This window comes from Ranitomeya variabilis, chromosome 6 (assembly GCF_051348905.1).
Source record: "Ranitomeya variabilis isolate aRanVar5 chromosome 6, aRanVar5.hap1, whole genome shotgun sequence".
NCBI classification, from domain to species: Eukaryota; Metazoa; Chordata; class Amphibia; order Anura; family Dendrobatidae; genus Ranitomeya; species Ranitomeya variabilis.
The window spans coordinates 46,329,773-46,344,111 of NC_135237.1; the positions used below are offsets into that span (position 1 = coordinate 46,329,773).

The 14,339-nt window shown below is 43.2% G+C and overlaps 1 protein-coding gene across 10 annotated transcripts in view; it reads left to right on the top strand.

Annotated features, from left to right (window-relative positions):
* The window catches only part of KIAA1217 (KIAA1217 ortholog), a 506,736-nt gene that overhangs the window by 319,994 nt on the left and 172,403 nt on the right, over nucleotides 1–14,339 (top strand). For all 10 annotated transcript variants that reach the window (XM_077268372.1, XM_077268371.1, XM_077268369.1 and 7 more), the window contains one exon: nucleotides 10,534–10,729. In XM_077268372.1, the coding sequence (XP_077124487.1) occupies nucleotides 10,534–10,729 (196 nt within the window). The remainder of the gene's footprint in view (nucleotides 1–10,533; nucleotides 10,730–14,339) is intronic.

Sequence of the window (14,339 nt, forward strand, 5' to 3'; positions counted from 1 at the left end):
TACAGGAGGAGGAGGTGAGCTGTGACATCACATATTGTGAATGGTGGATCCTATGTTATCTACTGTATATAGAGGTGTTATCAGTCATTGTACAGGAGGAGGAGGAGGTGAGCTGTGACATCACCTATTGTGAATGGTGGATCCTGTGTTATCTACTGTATATAGAGGTGTTGTCAGTCATTGTACAGGAGGAGAAGGTGAGCTGTGATATCACCTATTGTGAATGGTGGATCCTGAGTTATCTACTGTATATAGAGGTGTTATCAGTCATTGTACAGGAGGAGGAGGTGAGCTGTGACATCATCTATTGTGAATGGTGGATCCTGAGTTATCTACTGTATTGTGTTATCAGTCATTGTACAGGAGGAGGAGGAGGTGAGCTGTGACATCACCTATTGTGAATGGTGGATCCTGTGTTATCTACTGTATATAGAGTGTTATGACCTGGTGGGAACGGAACAGCACTGATATGACCTGGTGGGTATGGAGCAGCACTGATGTGACCTGGTGGGTAAAATAGAACATGGACTAGCTCTGAGGAGGTGGTAGCTTTACTGACCGCAAACCCTAATCCTAACACAAACACTAGAAATAGCCGTGGGATGTTCCTGTCACTCCCTAGATTCCTCTTCACAGCCTAAGAACTAACTACCCCTAAAGATGGAAATAGAAAACTATCTCGCCTCAGAGAAATTCCCAAAAGGTAAGATAGCCCCCCACATATATTGACTGTGAGTGGAGAGGGAAATGACAAACGCAGGGATAGAATCAGATTTTAGCAAAGGAGGCCAACACTGACTAGATAGGCAGAAATAGGAAAGGGCACTGTGCGGTCAGTATACATAACCCTAAAATCCACGTAGAGATTACAAAAATGACCTCCACACCGACTCACGGTGTGGAGGGGCAACTCTGCTTCCCCAGAGCTTTCAGCTAGCCTGAATATTTCATAATGACAAGCTGGACAAAAAGAGACATAACTTTAAACTGAACAGTAAGTACAAGAACTAGCAAGAACTTATCTTATGCTGACATGGACAGGCCATCAGGGAAATCCAAGGAGAGGACTGAGTCTAACCTAGAAAAACATTGACAGCTGGCATGAATTGCAGACCAGAGCCCTGTTAAATAGAAAGGCCAAGGGAGCCGATTAGTGAAGTCAGCTGCCAGGCCAAACTCCAGGAGCAGCAGTTCCACTCGAAACCACCAGAGCAGAACTCCCAAAAGTACCATTCATAACCACAGGAGGGAGCCCAAGAACGGAATTCACAACAGTACTCCCCCCTTGAGGAGGGGTCACTGAACCCTCACCAGAGCCCCCAGGCCGATCAGGACGAGCCAGATGAAAAGCACGAACCAAATCGGCCGCATGGACATCGGAGGCAAAAACCCAAGAATTATAATCCTGGCCATAACCCTTCCACTTGACCAGATACTGAAGTTTCCGCCTCGAAAGACGCCTTCCACTCGAAACCACCAGAGGGAGCCCAAGGGCAGAACTCCCAAAAGTACCATTCATAACCACAGGAGGGAGCCCAAGAACGGAATTCACAACAATAGAGGTGTTATCAGGCATTGTACAGGAGGAGGAGGTGAGCTGTGACATCACCTATTGTGAATGGGGGATCCTGTGTTACCTACTGTATATAGAGGTGTTATCAGTCAGTGTCTAGTATATGGCCTAGTGGCCAGTGTGAAAATTGCAAGATTCATGATTTTTTTATATACACTGTGACATGGAAAATAATTGAGAAAAATTAAATATAGAAACCTTGTTTTCAGCATTTTGAGTTTCTGTTGCATAAATCCTATTGATTATAACAATGAATTGAAGCATCTGCAGAAATCTATCATATTTTATATATTTATAGCATTTATTCTCTTTATTTTCTGAAGGCATATTTATTAATCGGACACCTTATCAGTGTGAGGCTTTACATACGGCAGCATTAATAGATGTCACCTTGAATATGAGCCCTGGATTTACACGTACAGAGAAACGCCGACCTTCAGTCTGCACGGAGTCAGATGGAAAATTGTCTCCTAGGAAGAAGAATGTTATTAATGCCATACTGATTGGCGTAGGAGAAATCCAGTGACGTGAATGTCAGTAAGGTCTCTCATGTGGCGGAGCTGTGGAGACCCCATGTGTCATATGAATATCGCCATCATTCTGCATCTGAACATGTGGAATAAGAAAAAAATAATTAAGAGGTTTCCATATGAAATCACAGGCATCAAGAAGAACTGCAGGGAGGATGATAGCAATGTATATCGGCCATAGTTGTACAGAGCTCGGTGCAGGTTTATGGGGCAGGATTAGGAATTCGGACTATACGTGGCAGACGCCGACTGTATTATACAGCCAGTATCTGTCTGTAACAGCAGTGGTCGGAGTTAGCTCTGATCGCTGCTGTTAATACTTGAAATGCCACTATCATTCTCTCACAGCGGCTTTTAAGGAGCACTGTACCCTTCAGCCCCCCTAAGATGTGATCATGGGGTGTCAAATAGTTACCAGGGCCTGCAAAAGCCCCCAGAGCTGCCATGCTGGTACCCCACTGAATAGGCTTCATACAAGACCATGATAATAGCTGTATACTGCAATATGCACTGAACGGTTTGGCTACGTCATGATGCACGAAGCGTCTGTGCTTGGTTTGAACAGTCATTCTGTGCTGACAGACTCCCTTTAACATCAGCAGGTATGACCAACATGTCCTTTTAATTAGAATAAGATGTGCGTGACATGAAAGTCGCTGCACAACCTCTTTAATCCCTGGCAGATATCTCTGAGCGGCACGTATAATTTAGTGTTTTCTTACAGTTCTTACAAAATCTAGATAAACTTGACCAAATTCATGGCAATTCACACATCAGAGTTTTACATGTATGAAAAAAATTATCAATTATTTTGATCGGAGTTTAATCAGAGTTTGATCAGAGTTTGATCAGAGTTTGATTGGAGTTTGATCAGATTTTGATCGGAGTTTGATCAGATTTTGATCAGAGTTTGATCGGAGATTGATAGGAAATTGATCGGAGTTTGATCGGAGTTTGATCAGAGTTTGATTAGAGTTTGATTAGAGTTTGATTGGAGTTTGATTGGAGTTTGATCGATCAAACTCCGATCAAACTCCGATCAAACTCCGATCAAACTCCGATCAATTTCCGATCAATCTCCGATCACTCTCCGATCACTCTCCGATCAAACTCCGGAAATTGATTGGAGTTTGATCAGAGTTTGATCAGAGTTTGATCGGAGTTTGATCGGAGATTGATCGGAAATTGATCGGAAATTGATTGGAGTTTGATCAGAGTTTGATCAGAGTTTGATCGATCAATTTCCGATCAATCTCCGATCAAACTCCGATCAAACTCCGATCAAACTCTGATCAAACTCTGATCAATTTCCGATCAATCTCCGATCAATCTCCGATCAATCTCCGATCAAACTCTGATCAAACTCTGATCAAACTTTGATCAATTTCCGATCAATCTCCGATCAATCTCCGATCAAACTCCGATCAAACTCCGATCAAACTCTGATCAAACTCTGATCAATTTCCGATCAATCTCCGATCAAACTCCGATCAAACTACGATCAAACTCTGATCAAACTCTGATCAAACTCCGATCAAACTCCGATCAAACTACGATCAAACTCTGATCAAACTCTGATCAAACTCCAATCAATCTCCGATCAAACTCCGATCAAACTACGATCAAACTCTGATCAAACTCTGATCAATCTCCGATCAAACTACGATCAAACTCTGATCAAACTCTGATCAATCTCCGATCAAACTACGATCAAACTCTGATCAAACTCTGATCAAACTCCAATCATTCTCCGATAAATCTCCGATCAAACTCTGATCAAACTCTGATCAAACTCCAATTTCCGATCAATCTCTTATCAATTTCTGATCAATCTCCGATCAAACTCTGATCAAACTCCAATCAATCTCCGATCAATCTCCGATCAATCTCCGATCAAACTCTGATCAAACTCTGATCAAACTCCGATCAATTTCCGATCAATCTCCGATCAATCTCCGATCAAACTCCGATCAAACTCTGATCAAACTCCGATCAATTTCCGATCAATTTCCGATCAATCTCCGATCAAACTCTGATCAAACTCTGATCAAACTCCAATCAAACTCCGATCAAACTCTGATCAAACTCCGGAGTTTGATCAGAGTTTGATTGGAGATTGATCAGAGTTTGATCGGAGATTGATTGGAGTTTGATCAGATTTGCCAAGTGTGGTCCGAGTGGCATCATCCGCTTTTGTTGTCCATGGAGAGATAAAAAAAAGTTTCTCCATCCTTCTCCATTCAAACAGTCCTTGAAAATCAGATCACATATAGATGTCATCCCAAGTACCGTCCAATTTTTTCACCAACTCATTGATTTGCATTGCTGATTTTGATTGGACAATCGGGTCAAAATCCGGTATCTCTTTGCGATTTTCCGTGGACCACTCTGTCGACAAGAAATCATGTAATGTGAATGGCCCCATAGACTACCACAGGTACGAGTGCTACAGGTAACCCATAGGTAACCCTTGTACATAGAAATCGAACGTGTGAATGAGCCCTTAAGAAAAGTAATGATCTGCTTGAAAAATAGCCATTGAGTGCCCCAATTCTTAGCTAGAGAGGAAATTCAGCGCCTAAGTTAGTGCTGCAAGGGTGATGAGTTGGGGAAATAGTCGGTAGAGGTAATGGTTCATGTATAATCTAGGGTCATACAGGGTACCTCACTGCTCATATGTCAGGAACTTTGGATTAAAGGGGTTGTTCAGAATTAAAAAAGCATGCGCCACAGCGCCACGCAAGTCCATCTGTCGAGTTTGGTACTGCAGCTTAGCGCCATTCACTTTAAGGGTATGTGCACACAACTTCTTTTTCAGGCAGATTCTTCTCCAAAAACCACCTGATAAAGTGCCAACTAAATGCCCAGGAGGTTTTTTTTTAGCTTTTGGCCTGTGATTTTGCTTCAAAAACTGCTGTTTCTTCAAAATAAAAATGGAAACACCAGTAAAAGTGATGGCACAAAATTGCTGGAAAAAGGCTCAAAAACACCACTGACAGTCAAAAATGTCCAAAAAGTGCTCAGGAAACTACATTTAAAAAAATACACTAAAAAAAGACATTTCAAGGAATTAAAAAATGCAGATGTTTCCTGAAACATATTTCTCTAGAAAAACTCTGCAGGATCATCCGCCTGAAAAAAAAAAAAAAGACATTGTGCGCACATACTCTAAAGGCCCCGTCTCACATAGCGAGATCGCTAGCGAGATCGCTGCTGAGTCACAAGTTTTGTGACGCAACAGCGACCTCAGTAGCGATCTCGCTATGTGTGACACGTACCAGCGATCAGGCCCCTGCTGCGAGATCGCTGGTCGTGTCGGAATGGCCTGGACCGTTTTTTGGTCGTTGAGGTCCCACTGACATCGCTGAATCGGTGTGTGTGACACCGATCCAGCGATGTCTTCACTGGTAACCAGGGTAAACATCAGGTTACTAAGCGCAGGGCCGCGCTTAGTAACCCGATGTTTACCCTGGTTACCCGGGACCTCAGCATCGTTGGTCGCTGGAGAGCGGTCTGTGTGACAGCTCCCCAGCGACCACACAACGACTTACCAACGATCATGGCAAGGTCGTATCGCTGGTCGTGATCGTTGGTAAATCGCTATGTGAGACGGGGCCTTTAGGACTTGTTCACATGCCGCTGAAAAAAAAACTGCAGTTTTAAAGCACCAGCAAAGTGAATAAAATTTCTGAAAACTCATGCTCATGCTGCTTATTTTATTCTTGCAGAATTGAAGCATCAAAGCGCTGTTTTAAATCTGCAGCGTATTAATTCTTTCAGCGTTTTTCCTCCAATTCCAATGAATGTGGTAAAGACGCTCCAAAAATGCATCTAACACCTGCATAATTTATGGAGCAAATTGGCGCCTCTAATAGATGTGTCTTTTCTGGGCAGCTACGGGCTGCTATTTTTAGGCTTAGAGGGGAGCAATATCCATGGCCCCTTACTAGCCTGAGTGTACCAGCCCCCAGCTGTTTGCTTTAGCTTGGCTGGTTGTCAAAAATAATTTCTTTAAATAATTAAAAAAAACAGGACTGTACTAGAAATATCCGGATGTGTGAAACTGGCCTTATGGAGCAGTACAGGTTTCTTGTTGAAATGCTGTTTTTGGAAGAAATCAGCCATTTTTTTTTTTTTTTGGAATCTTGGAAATACCTTTTATAAAGGTTTGCTGTCAGAATCAAAGGCTTTTTTCCATTAAGACCACACATTTATTTCCACCATCATAATGACATAATAGCGTAACACCATGGACATAAAGCGTCAGGAGAATAAAATAAATGGCTGATTGAAATGTCAGCCTGGCATTCGGGATCAATCAGAGTAAAGTGCTACTATGTGCAACACGGTCGTAATTCAATAACATCAGGTTGTCATCAACAGATCAGTAATGTCGGGGTGAGGAGCCGAGTGCGTCGCACGGGGTGTTTTTAGTAAACACTTTATATTGTGCAATGGAAGGAGAAAGCATATTGCTTGCTAAAAATACTGCAGCCAGCTCCTGCTAATTGCCGAGCAAACGCATCCAACTGATTTCACAGCGGGGTGCCAGATTATACCTAATATTGTAATAGCAACATGTCACAGACATGACCTCCAGATGGTCTGCTCTCCACGCTACTTATTCCTGTCATATAATTACAATTTAATGGCGGTGACAGAAGCCGACAATTGTTGGAAGGCGGCTTATTCCGCTAATGAAAATGTAAGTAATAAATATATAATGTATTCTTACAATCCCGAGCTTACAAATGGCGCTAATAACATAATGCACCTGGTTAAACAATCCTCCAGTAAAAATGGTAATTGGCACAGAGGCTTTTCTTCATTGTACTTAAAATTTCGAGAAGCAGCACCTCGTTAGAAGGATATGCGTACAATCAGGATTGACCTGAAGCTCTCATTTTAGCTCATTTTTACTTATATTATGACCAAACGCATAACTCTTAGGGGGTGCAGAAGTAGTGAAATGCACTCATTCCCAAGTATAATTATGATTTCACACATAGTAGCTATGACTCTGTTGGCTCTGTGCACATGACTTCTTTTTCAGGGGGATTCCGCCTGAAGAAGTGCTGCGAAACGGCCTAAAAATGGACATAATGGACAGCAATGTAAAAATGAAATTGCTGTGTACATGTTCAGTCTTTTGATACGTCTTTTAACCCCGTCAGACTTCGGAAACCATAGAGCGTTTAAAATAAGTATATACTTATTACTTATACTTATTCTTTTTGGGGGTCTTCTGCTCTCTTAAAAAAAAAAAGAGGAAAAGTCACCAGGCGGCTGGGGATAGAGACAAAGGTGGCAGAGCGCCATGAAAATGGGTGCAAAAATGTCAGCAGAGCTACTTTTTTGTTCCGATCTTTTTATGAACCGGATTTATGTGCAAAAAGTCTCTGGTACCGGAGCCGTCAGATTAAAGACGCTGTGCGCACATAGCCAATCACAGATTTTGTATTTGGTCCATGGGCTTCAGGTTATGCTTCTATTTCGAGCTCATATTGTGTGTATGCCTAGCAAAAAGGGTAACGGTTTATCCTTTAAAGAGATACTCCCATCATTGTAAAGTCTCATTTTTCCACAGAATAGGCTATGATTTGCTGATCATTGAGCATCTGACTAGTTGGACCACAACCATCTCCAAAAATTGCCCCTTTAGAATAGAAATGCAGCAATATGTCCATGCCTCCTCTCCATCCATTGTCTATGGGACTGTTAGACATAGCCAAGTATGGCACATGGTTTTTTCCTTTTGAAGAGTAACTAAAATACATGTGTATATGTTCTATGTAGTTATTGATCAGCATTTGCAAAGTTATGAATTTTTGTAATATACTTCATTACATTATTTTACCTCAATCTCTACTAAATGCTGTGCTGCAGCGCTTCTTTAGTAGCTCCTTTTCAACTGCCGCTTAGCATGATCTGTACTCTTTGTTTAAACTCTCTGTATACGAGACTTTTCCTTTCTCAGTTTCAGAAAGAAAGGCCGAGACAGGGCAAGTCCTGTACACAGACTGTTTGAATCCAGTGTATGAATCACACTGAGCAGCAGCTGAAAGGAGCTTCTAAAGGAGCTTGAATTGGGAATTGAAACAGCACTGCAGCATAGTGTTTTGGGAGAGAAGGAAGCAAAATATTACAAAAATTACACATACTATGTGTTATAGAAAACCAATAAGTCTAGCTACTCTTTAAACAGACTAATTGTGTGTAGAGTCTTATTGACAATGCTCCATATACAAAAAGGATGAAAATTACCTCTCGCCCATAAAGAAATGAAGAAAACTATTTTGCTAATTCCACTTTTGGATGTTCATACCACACTGCACAAGTCAGTTTCTTACCCTTTAACGGGCTAGAGTTACCGGCTTGGCTAATATCTCTGCCGGGAGGGTCAAACATTGACTTGTAGGTTAGCTACTTTCAAAAGATGGTACTAGCAAGATTCTTTTCTTTCTTTGTGAAAGATAAAAAATTTGCTGAGCAAAAAGAAATAAAGAAGAAAAAGTCTGCTCATACTATTCCTGGATGGGTTGTATAGCAAATATAAAAAATAAAGCCTCGGTCAGGGACTCCTTGCCTCCACCACATGAATGACCCCAGTACCCCATAATTTTTCATATCTTGAGTACATTTTGACCAAAAACTTCTCCACATTCAATAAATGGGGACAAGCAGTGGATACTGATAAAAAGCTGTATTGAGTCGAAACTTCATTGCTTTGATGGCGGATTAAACATAAATTTGGAATTGAACACCCTGTAATGGAGGCTGTTTATTTCGTTGTTTTTTTTCTTTGTTGTGGATGTCGTGTCTCAAAAGGCCCATAGGTGCCTCATAGACAATCTCTATCATATGTACACACCTGTCATTCCTCCAACTCCTGTGTCCTTGATTAGAAATGCAGGTGTTCAACCATAAGTAGTGTTTCAAGACCCAGTCACCCAGTGCAGAATCTGTACCAGGACACCCCAACCAATGTTCTGTTATATAACAGACAGGCCACTGGGCATGTTTAGGCTCCAGGTGTCATGTAGTGACAAGAGACTGTGGTCACCTACCCGATCCCTCGAAGTAGGGGAACTCTAGGCTATACCTTTCCCCTGGATTACCACAGATGATGGAGATGCCGGGGTCTCGTACCTTGCTATGCTCCTAGCTTAACCCTTATCTCTTCCCTCCCCCACTCAGGGAGGTGTGAGGCCAAAGTCTATTGGAAAACAATAACCAGACAGACAAGGTAAGACAGACAGGGATGAAAGAAAACTACATTCATACAAATACACTCACAAAACAACAGAGAGGTAAACAGGGGATGAATAAGAGGCACAAAACAAATACGAGAGGATAAGGATAAACACGCAAACCAACTCCATGCAGCAATCTCATGAAAAACGCTTCAACCGCCTACTCCAGACACTGAAATTCTCCTTCAACAACAAACCAGGAAGTAGAACAACTATCACTGACAACTCCCATGTGACAGTGGTGAGCATGTATACCAGAGGGGAGTGGCCAACACTGAACAGCTGAGACAATTCAGGACGAAGTTCTCCGGGAGATCAACAGAACTGATTAATCCTAAAACCTGCACTGTTTAATCGGACGGTGAAGCAGTTCTACTTAGTGCAGGAGTTCAGTCGATCTTCTGGCCTCTCTCTGTCGCGGTGTCGTGACACCACTGTCTGGGAATACTATAACTCCATCACCCCTTTAGCCACGCCACTGCCTTAAACCTTTAGCTTAGGAAAACAGATAAAATCTATATAAAATAAACAGCTGTGAGCTGTTGTGTAAAGTATAACATATGTACTGAAAATAATATACAGATGACTCATAAATACTTGGCTGTCCTGATTGAAAACTGTAATGTGCAATGGTCATGTGATTATAACACTTAAAGGAATTCGTCAGCAGGATTTCAACCCCCAAACCTGTAGTTTTTTCAAAGACAAGTCCAGCAATACGTTTACATGGCTGGTCCATTCCTCCATTTAGGAGAAATCAGCGTTTGAATTGATATGCAAATAAATCTATTGGTAGATATAAAGCCTCTGTCACTCCAGCTCTATTAACCGCCCAGCTCTACATCCTTCTACTTGACTGATGACTCCTTTACCTAAAGTCACACAGCATAGAGGCTGTTGGTCAAGCAGGAAAAGGAGCCGCTGGGTGGGGAATAGAGCTGGAGTGGCAGAGGCTTCAGATCTACCATAGCCCTTTAGCAACCTTTTGCATATCAATTTAAACATTGATTTCTCAGTAATGGAGGAGTGGATTAGCCATGTAAATGTATTGCTGGACTTGTTTGGGGAGTCAAATTCTGCTGACAGATTCCCTTTAAATGAATAATTAAGTATTACTAAATGCATAATATTTATACAAAAATGTTAATTAATTATTGTGTTTTTTTTTAATTTATAGACAAAAAGTCCAAAGCTCTCGTCAAGTCCACAGCCAAGCCTGGGAGAACCGGCGGAGGATCTCTCAGAGGTGTCCGCTGATTCTGGAGAAGCCATGTTTGAAGGAGAATCAACAGGGCCCTTCATCAGAGGCAGCCGGACGAGAGCCAGCCTGCCGGTTGTCAGGTCAACAAATCAGACAAAGGAGAGGTCATTAGGTAATGGATTATTTTACAATATTAGATGATAATTGGAATGAAGCAAATTTTGGAATGTGTGTTGTCAAGGTCAATGTAAGACCCCTACAAATACTTGCTGGAGCTTGCCTGCATTGTTGGAATGTGAGTGAACGTTTGATTGGCTGGGCACTAAATCCTATGAATAATCATAAAGCTGAAGAGTACTTGTCCCGCCTTTACACAAACCTCGTAGAATGGCATGATTTTGCTGCCCTCATCCACATAATTGAAAGTGTGTATCCGGGACTTTACAAAACAAAAATGTATCTAAGCACTAATAGGCTGGTAATTACAACTTACCTGCCTTGTTGTGAATTTGGTTTTTGGGCTCCCCCGGTGGTCACTGGTGGTACTGGACTTGTGTGCTTCTCTTTCTCTGTTCACCTGTTTCCATCAGGATATGGGAGTATCCTATTTAGCCTTGCTGCTCAGTCATTCTAGTGCCGGCCATCAATGTAACCAGAGCCTTTCTGTTGCATGTTCCTGCTCCTAGACTACTGATCAGCTAAGTTGGACTCTTAGTCCTAAGTTTGTTTTGCATTTTTGTTCCAGTTCACAGTTATGTTATTTTTCTGTAGCTGGAAGCTCTTGTGGGCTGAAATTACCACTCCGGTGTCATGAGTTGACACATGAGTCTTAAAGTAATTTCAGGATGGTATTTTAAAAGGGTTTTCAGCTGACCGTGAAGTTCCCTTTTTGTATCTTCCTACTATCTAGTAAGCGGACCTCGCTTTGCTGAACCTACCTTCATACTGCGTATTGTTATGGTTCTCAATGGCAAGAGAACATAGCCCAGCAAACATACGAACTAGCTCTTGGAAGGATGGAAACTAAACTGACCATGAACTAAACCTGCCGCACAACTAACAGTAGCCAGGTAGCGTAGCCTGCGTTTTATCCCTAGACGCCCAGCGCCGGCCGGAGGACTAACTAATCCTGGCAGAGGAAAATATAGTCCTGGCTCACCTCTAGAGAAATTTCCCCGAAAGGCAGACAGAGGCCCCCACAAATATTGGCGGTGATTTTAGATGAAATGACAAACGTAGTATGAAAATAGGTTTAGCAAAATTGAGGTCCGCTTACTAGATAGCAGGAAGACAGAAAGGGCACTTTCATGGTCAGCTGAAAACCCTATCAAAATACCATCCTGAAATTACTTTAAGACTCTAGTATTAACTCATAACATCAGAGTGGCAATTTCAGATCACAAGAGCTTTCCAGACACAGAAACGAAACTACAGCTGTGAACTGGAACAAAATGCAAAAACAAACAAGGACTAAGTCCAACTTAGCTGGGAGTTGTCTAGCAGCAGGAACATGCACAGAAAGGCTTCTGATTACAATGTTGACCGGCATGGAAGTGACAGAGGAGCAAGGCTAAATAGCGACTCCCACATCCTGATGGAAACAGGTGAACAGAGAGGATGATGCACACCAGTTCAATTCCACCAGTGGCCACCGGGGGAGCCCAAAATCCAATTTCACAACAGTACCCCCCCCCTCAAGGAGGGGGCACCGAACCCTCACCAGAACCACCAGGGCGATCAGGATGAGCCCTATGAAAGGCACGGACCAAATCGGAGGCATGAACATCAGAGGCAGTCACCCAAGAATTATCCTCCTGACCGTATCCCTTCCATTTGACCAGATACTGGAGTTTCCGTCTGGAAACACGGGAGTCCAAGATTTTTTCCACAACGTACTCCAACTCGCCCTCAACCAACACCGGAGCAGGAGGCTCAACGGAAGGCACAACCGGTACCTCATACCTGCGCAATAATGACCGATGAAAAACATTATGAATAGAAAAAGATGCAGGGAGGTCCAAACGGAAGGACACAGGGTTAAGAATCTCCAATATCTTGTACGGGCCGATGAACCGAGGCTTAAACTTGGGAGAAGAAACCCTCATAGGGACAAAACGAGAAGACAACCACACCAAGTCCCCAACACAAAGCCGAGGACCAACCCGACGCCGGCGGTTGGCAAAAAGCTGAGTCTTCTCCTGGGACAACTTCAAATTGTCCACTACCTGCCCCCAAATCTGATGCAACCTCTCCACCACAGCATCCACTCCAGGACAATCCGAAGATTCCACCTGACCAGAAGAAAATCGAGGATGAAACCCCGAATTACAGAAAAAGGGAGACACCAAGGTGGCAGAACTGGCCCGATTATTGAGGGCAAACTCCGCTAAAGGCAAAAAAGCAACCCAATCATCCTGATCTGCAGACACAAAACACCTCAAATATGTCTCCAAGGTCTGATTCGTCCGCTCGGTCTGGCCATTAGTCTGAGGATGGAAAGCAGACGAGAAAGACAAATCTATGCCCATCCTAGCACAGAATGCTCGCCAAAATCTAGACACGAATTGGGTACCTCTGTCAGAAACGATATTCTCCGGAATACCATGCAAACGGACCACATTTTGAAAAAACAGAGGAACCAACTCAGAAGAAGAAGGCAACTTAGGCAGGGGAACCAAATGGACCATCTTAGAGAAACGATCACACACCACCCAGATGACAGACATCTTCTGAGAAACAGGAAGATCCGAAATAAAATCCATCGAGATGTGCGTCCAGGGCCTCTTCGGGATAGGCAAGGGCAACAACAATCCACTAGCCCGAGAACAACAAGGCTTGGCCCGAGCATAAACGTCACAAGACTGCACGAAGCCTCGCACATCTCGAGACAGGGAAGGCCACCAGAAGGACCTTGCCACCAAATCCCTGGTACCAAAGATTCCAGGATGACCTGCCAACGCAGAAGAATGAACCTCAGAAATGACTTTACTGGTCCAATCATCAGGAACAAACAGTCTACCAGGTGGGCAACGATCAGGTCTATCCGCCTGAAACTCCTGCAAGGCCCGCCGCAGGTCTGGAGAAACGGCAGACAATATCACTCCATCCTTAAGGATACCTGTAGGTTCAGAATTACCAGGGGAGTCAGGCTCAAAACTCCTAGAAAGGGCATCCGCCTTAACATTCTTAGAACCCGGCAGGTAGGACACCACAAAATTAAACCGAGAGAAAAACAACGACCAGCGCGCCTGTCTAGGATTCAGGCGTCTGGCGGACTCAAGATAAATTAGATTTTTGTGGTCAGTCAATACCACCACCTGATGTCTAGCCCCCTCAAGCCAATGACGCCACTCCTCAAAAGCCCACTTCATGGCCAAAAGCTCCCGATTCCCAACATCATAATTCCGCTCGGCGGGCGAAAATTTACGCGAGAAAAAAGCACAAGGTCTCATCACGGAGCAATCGGAACTTCTCTGCGACAAAACCGCCCCAGCTCCGATTTCAGAAGCGTCGACCTCAACCTGAAAAGGAAGAGCAACATCAGGCTGACGCAACACAGGGGCGGAAGAAAAGCGGCGCTTAAGCTCCCGAAAGGCCTCCACAGCAGCAGGGGACCAATCAGCAACATCAGCACCCTTCTTAGTCAAATCAGTCAATGGTTTAACAACATCAGAAAAACCAGCAATAAATCGACGATAAAAGTTAGCAAAGCCCAAAAATTTCTGAAGACTCTTAAGAGAAGAGGGTTGCGTCCAATCACAAATAGCCTGAACCTTGACAGG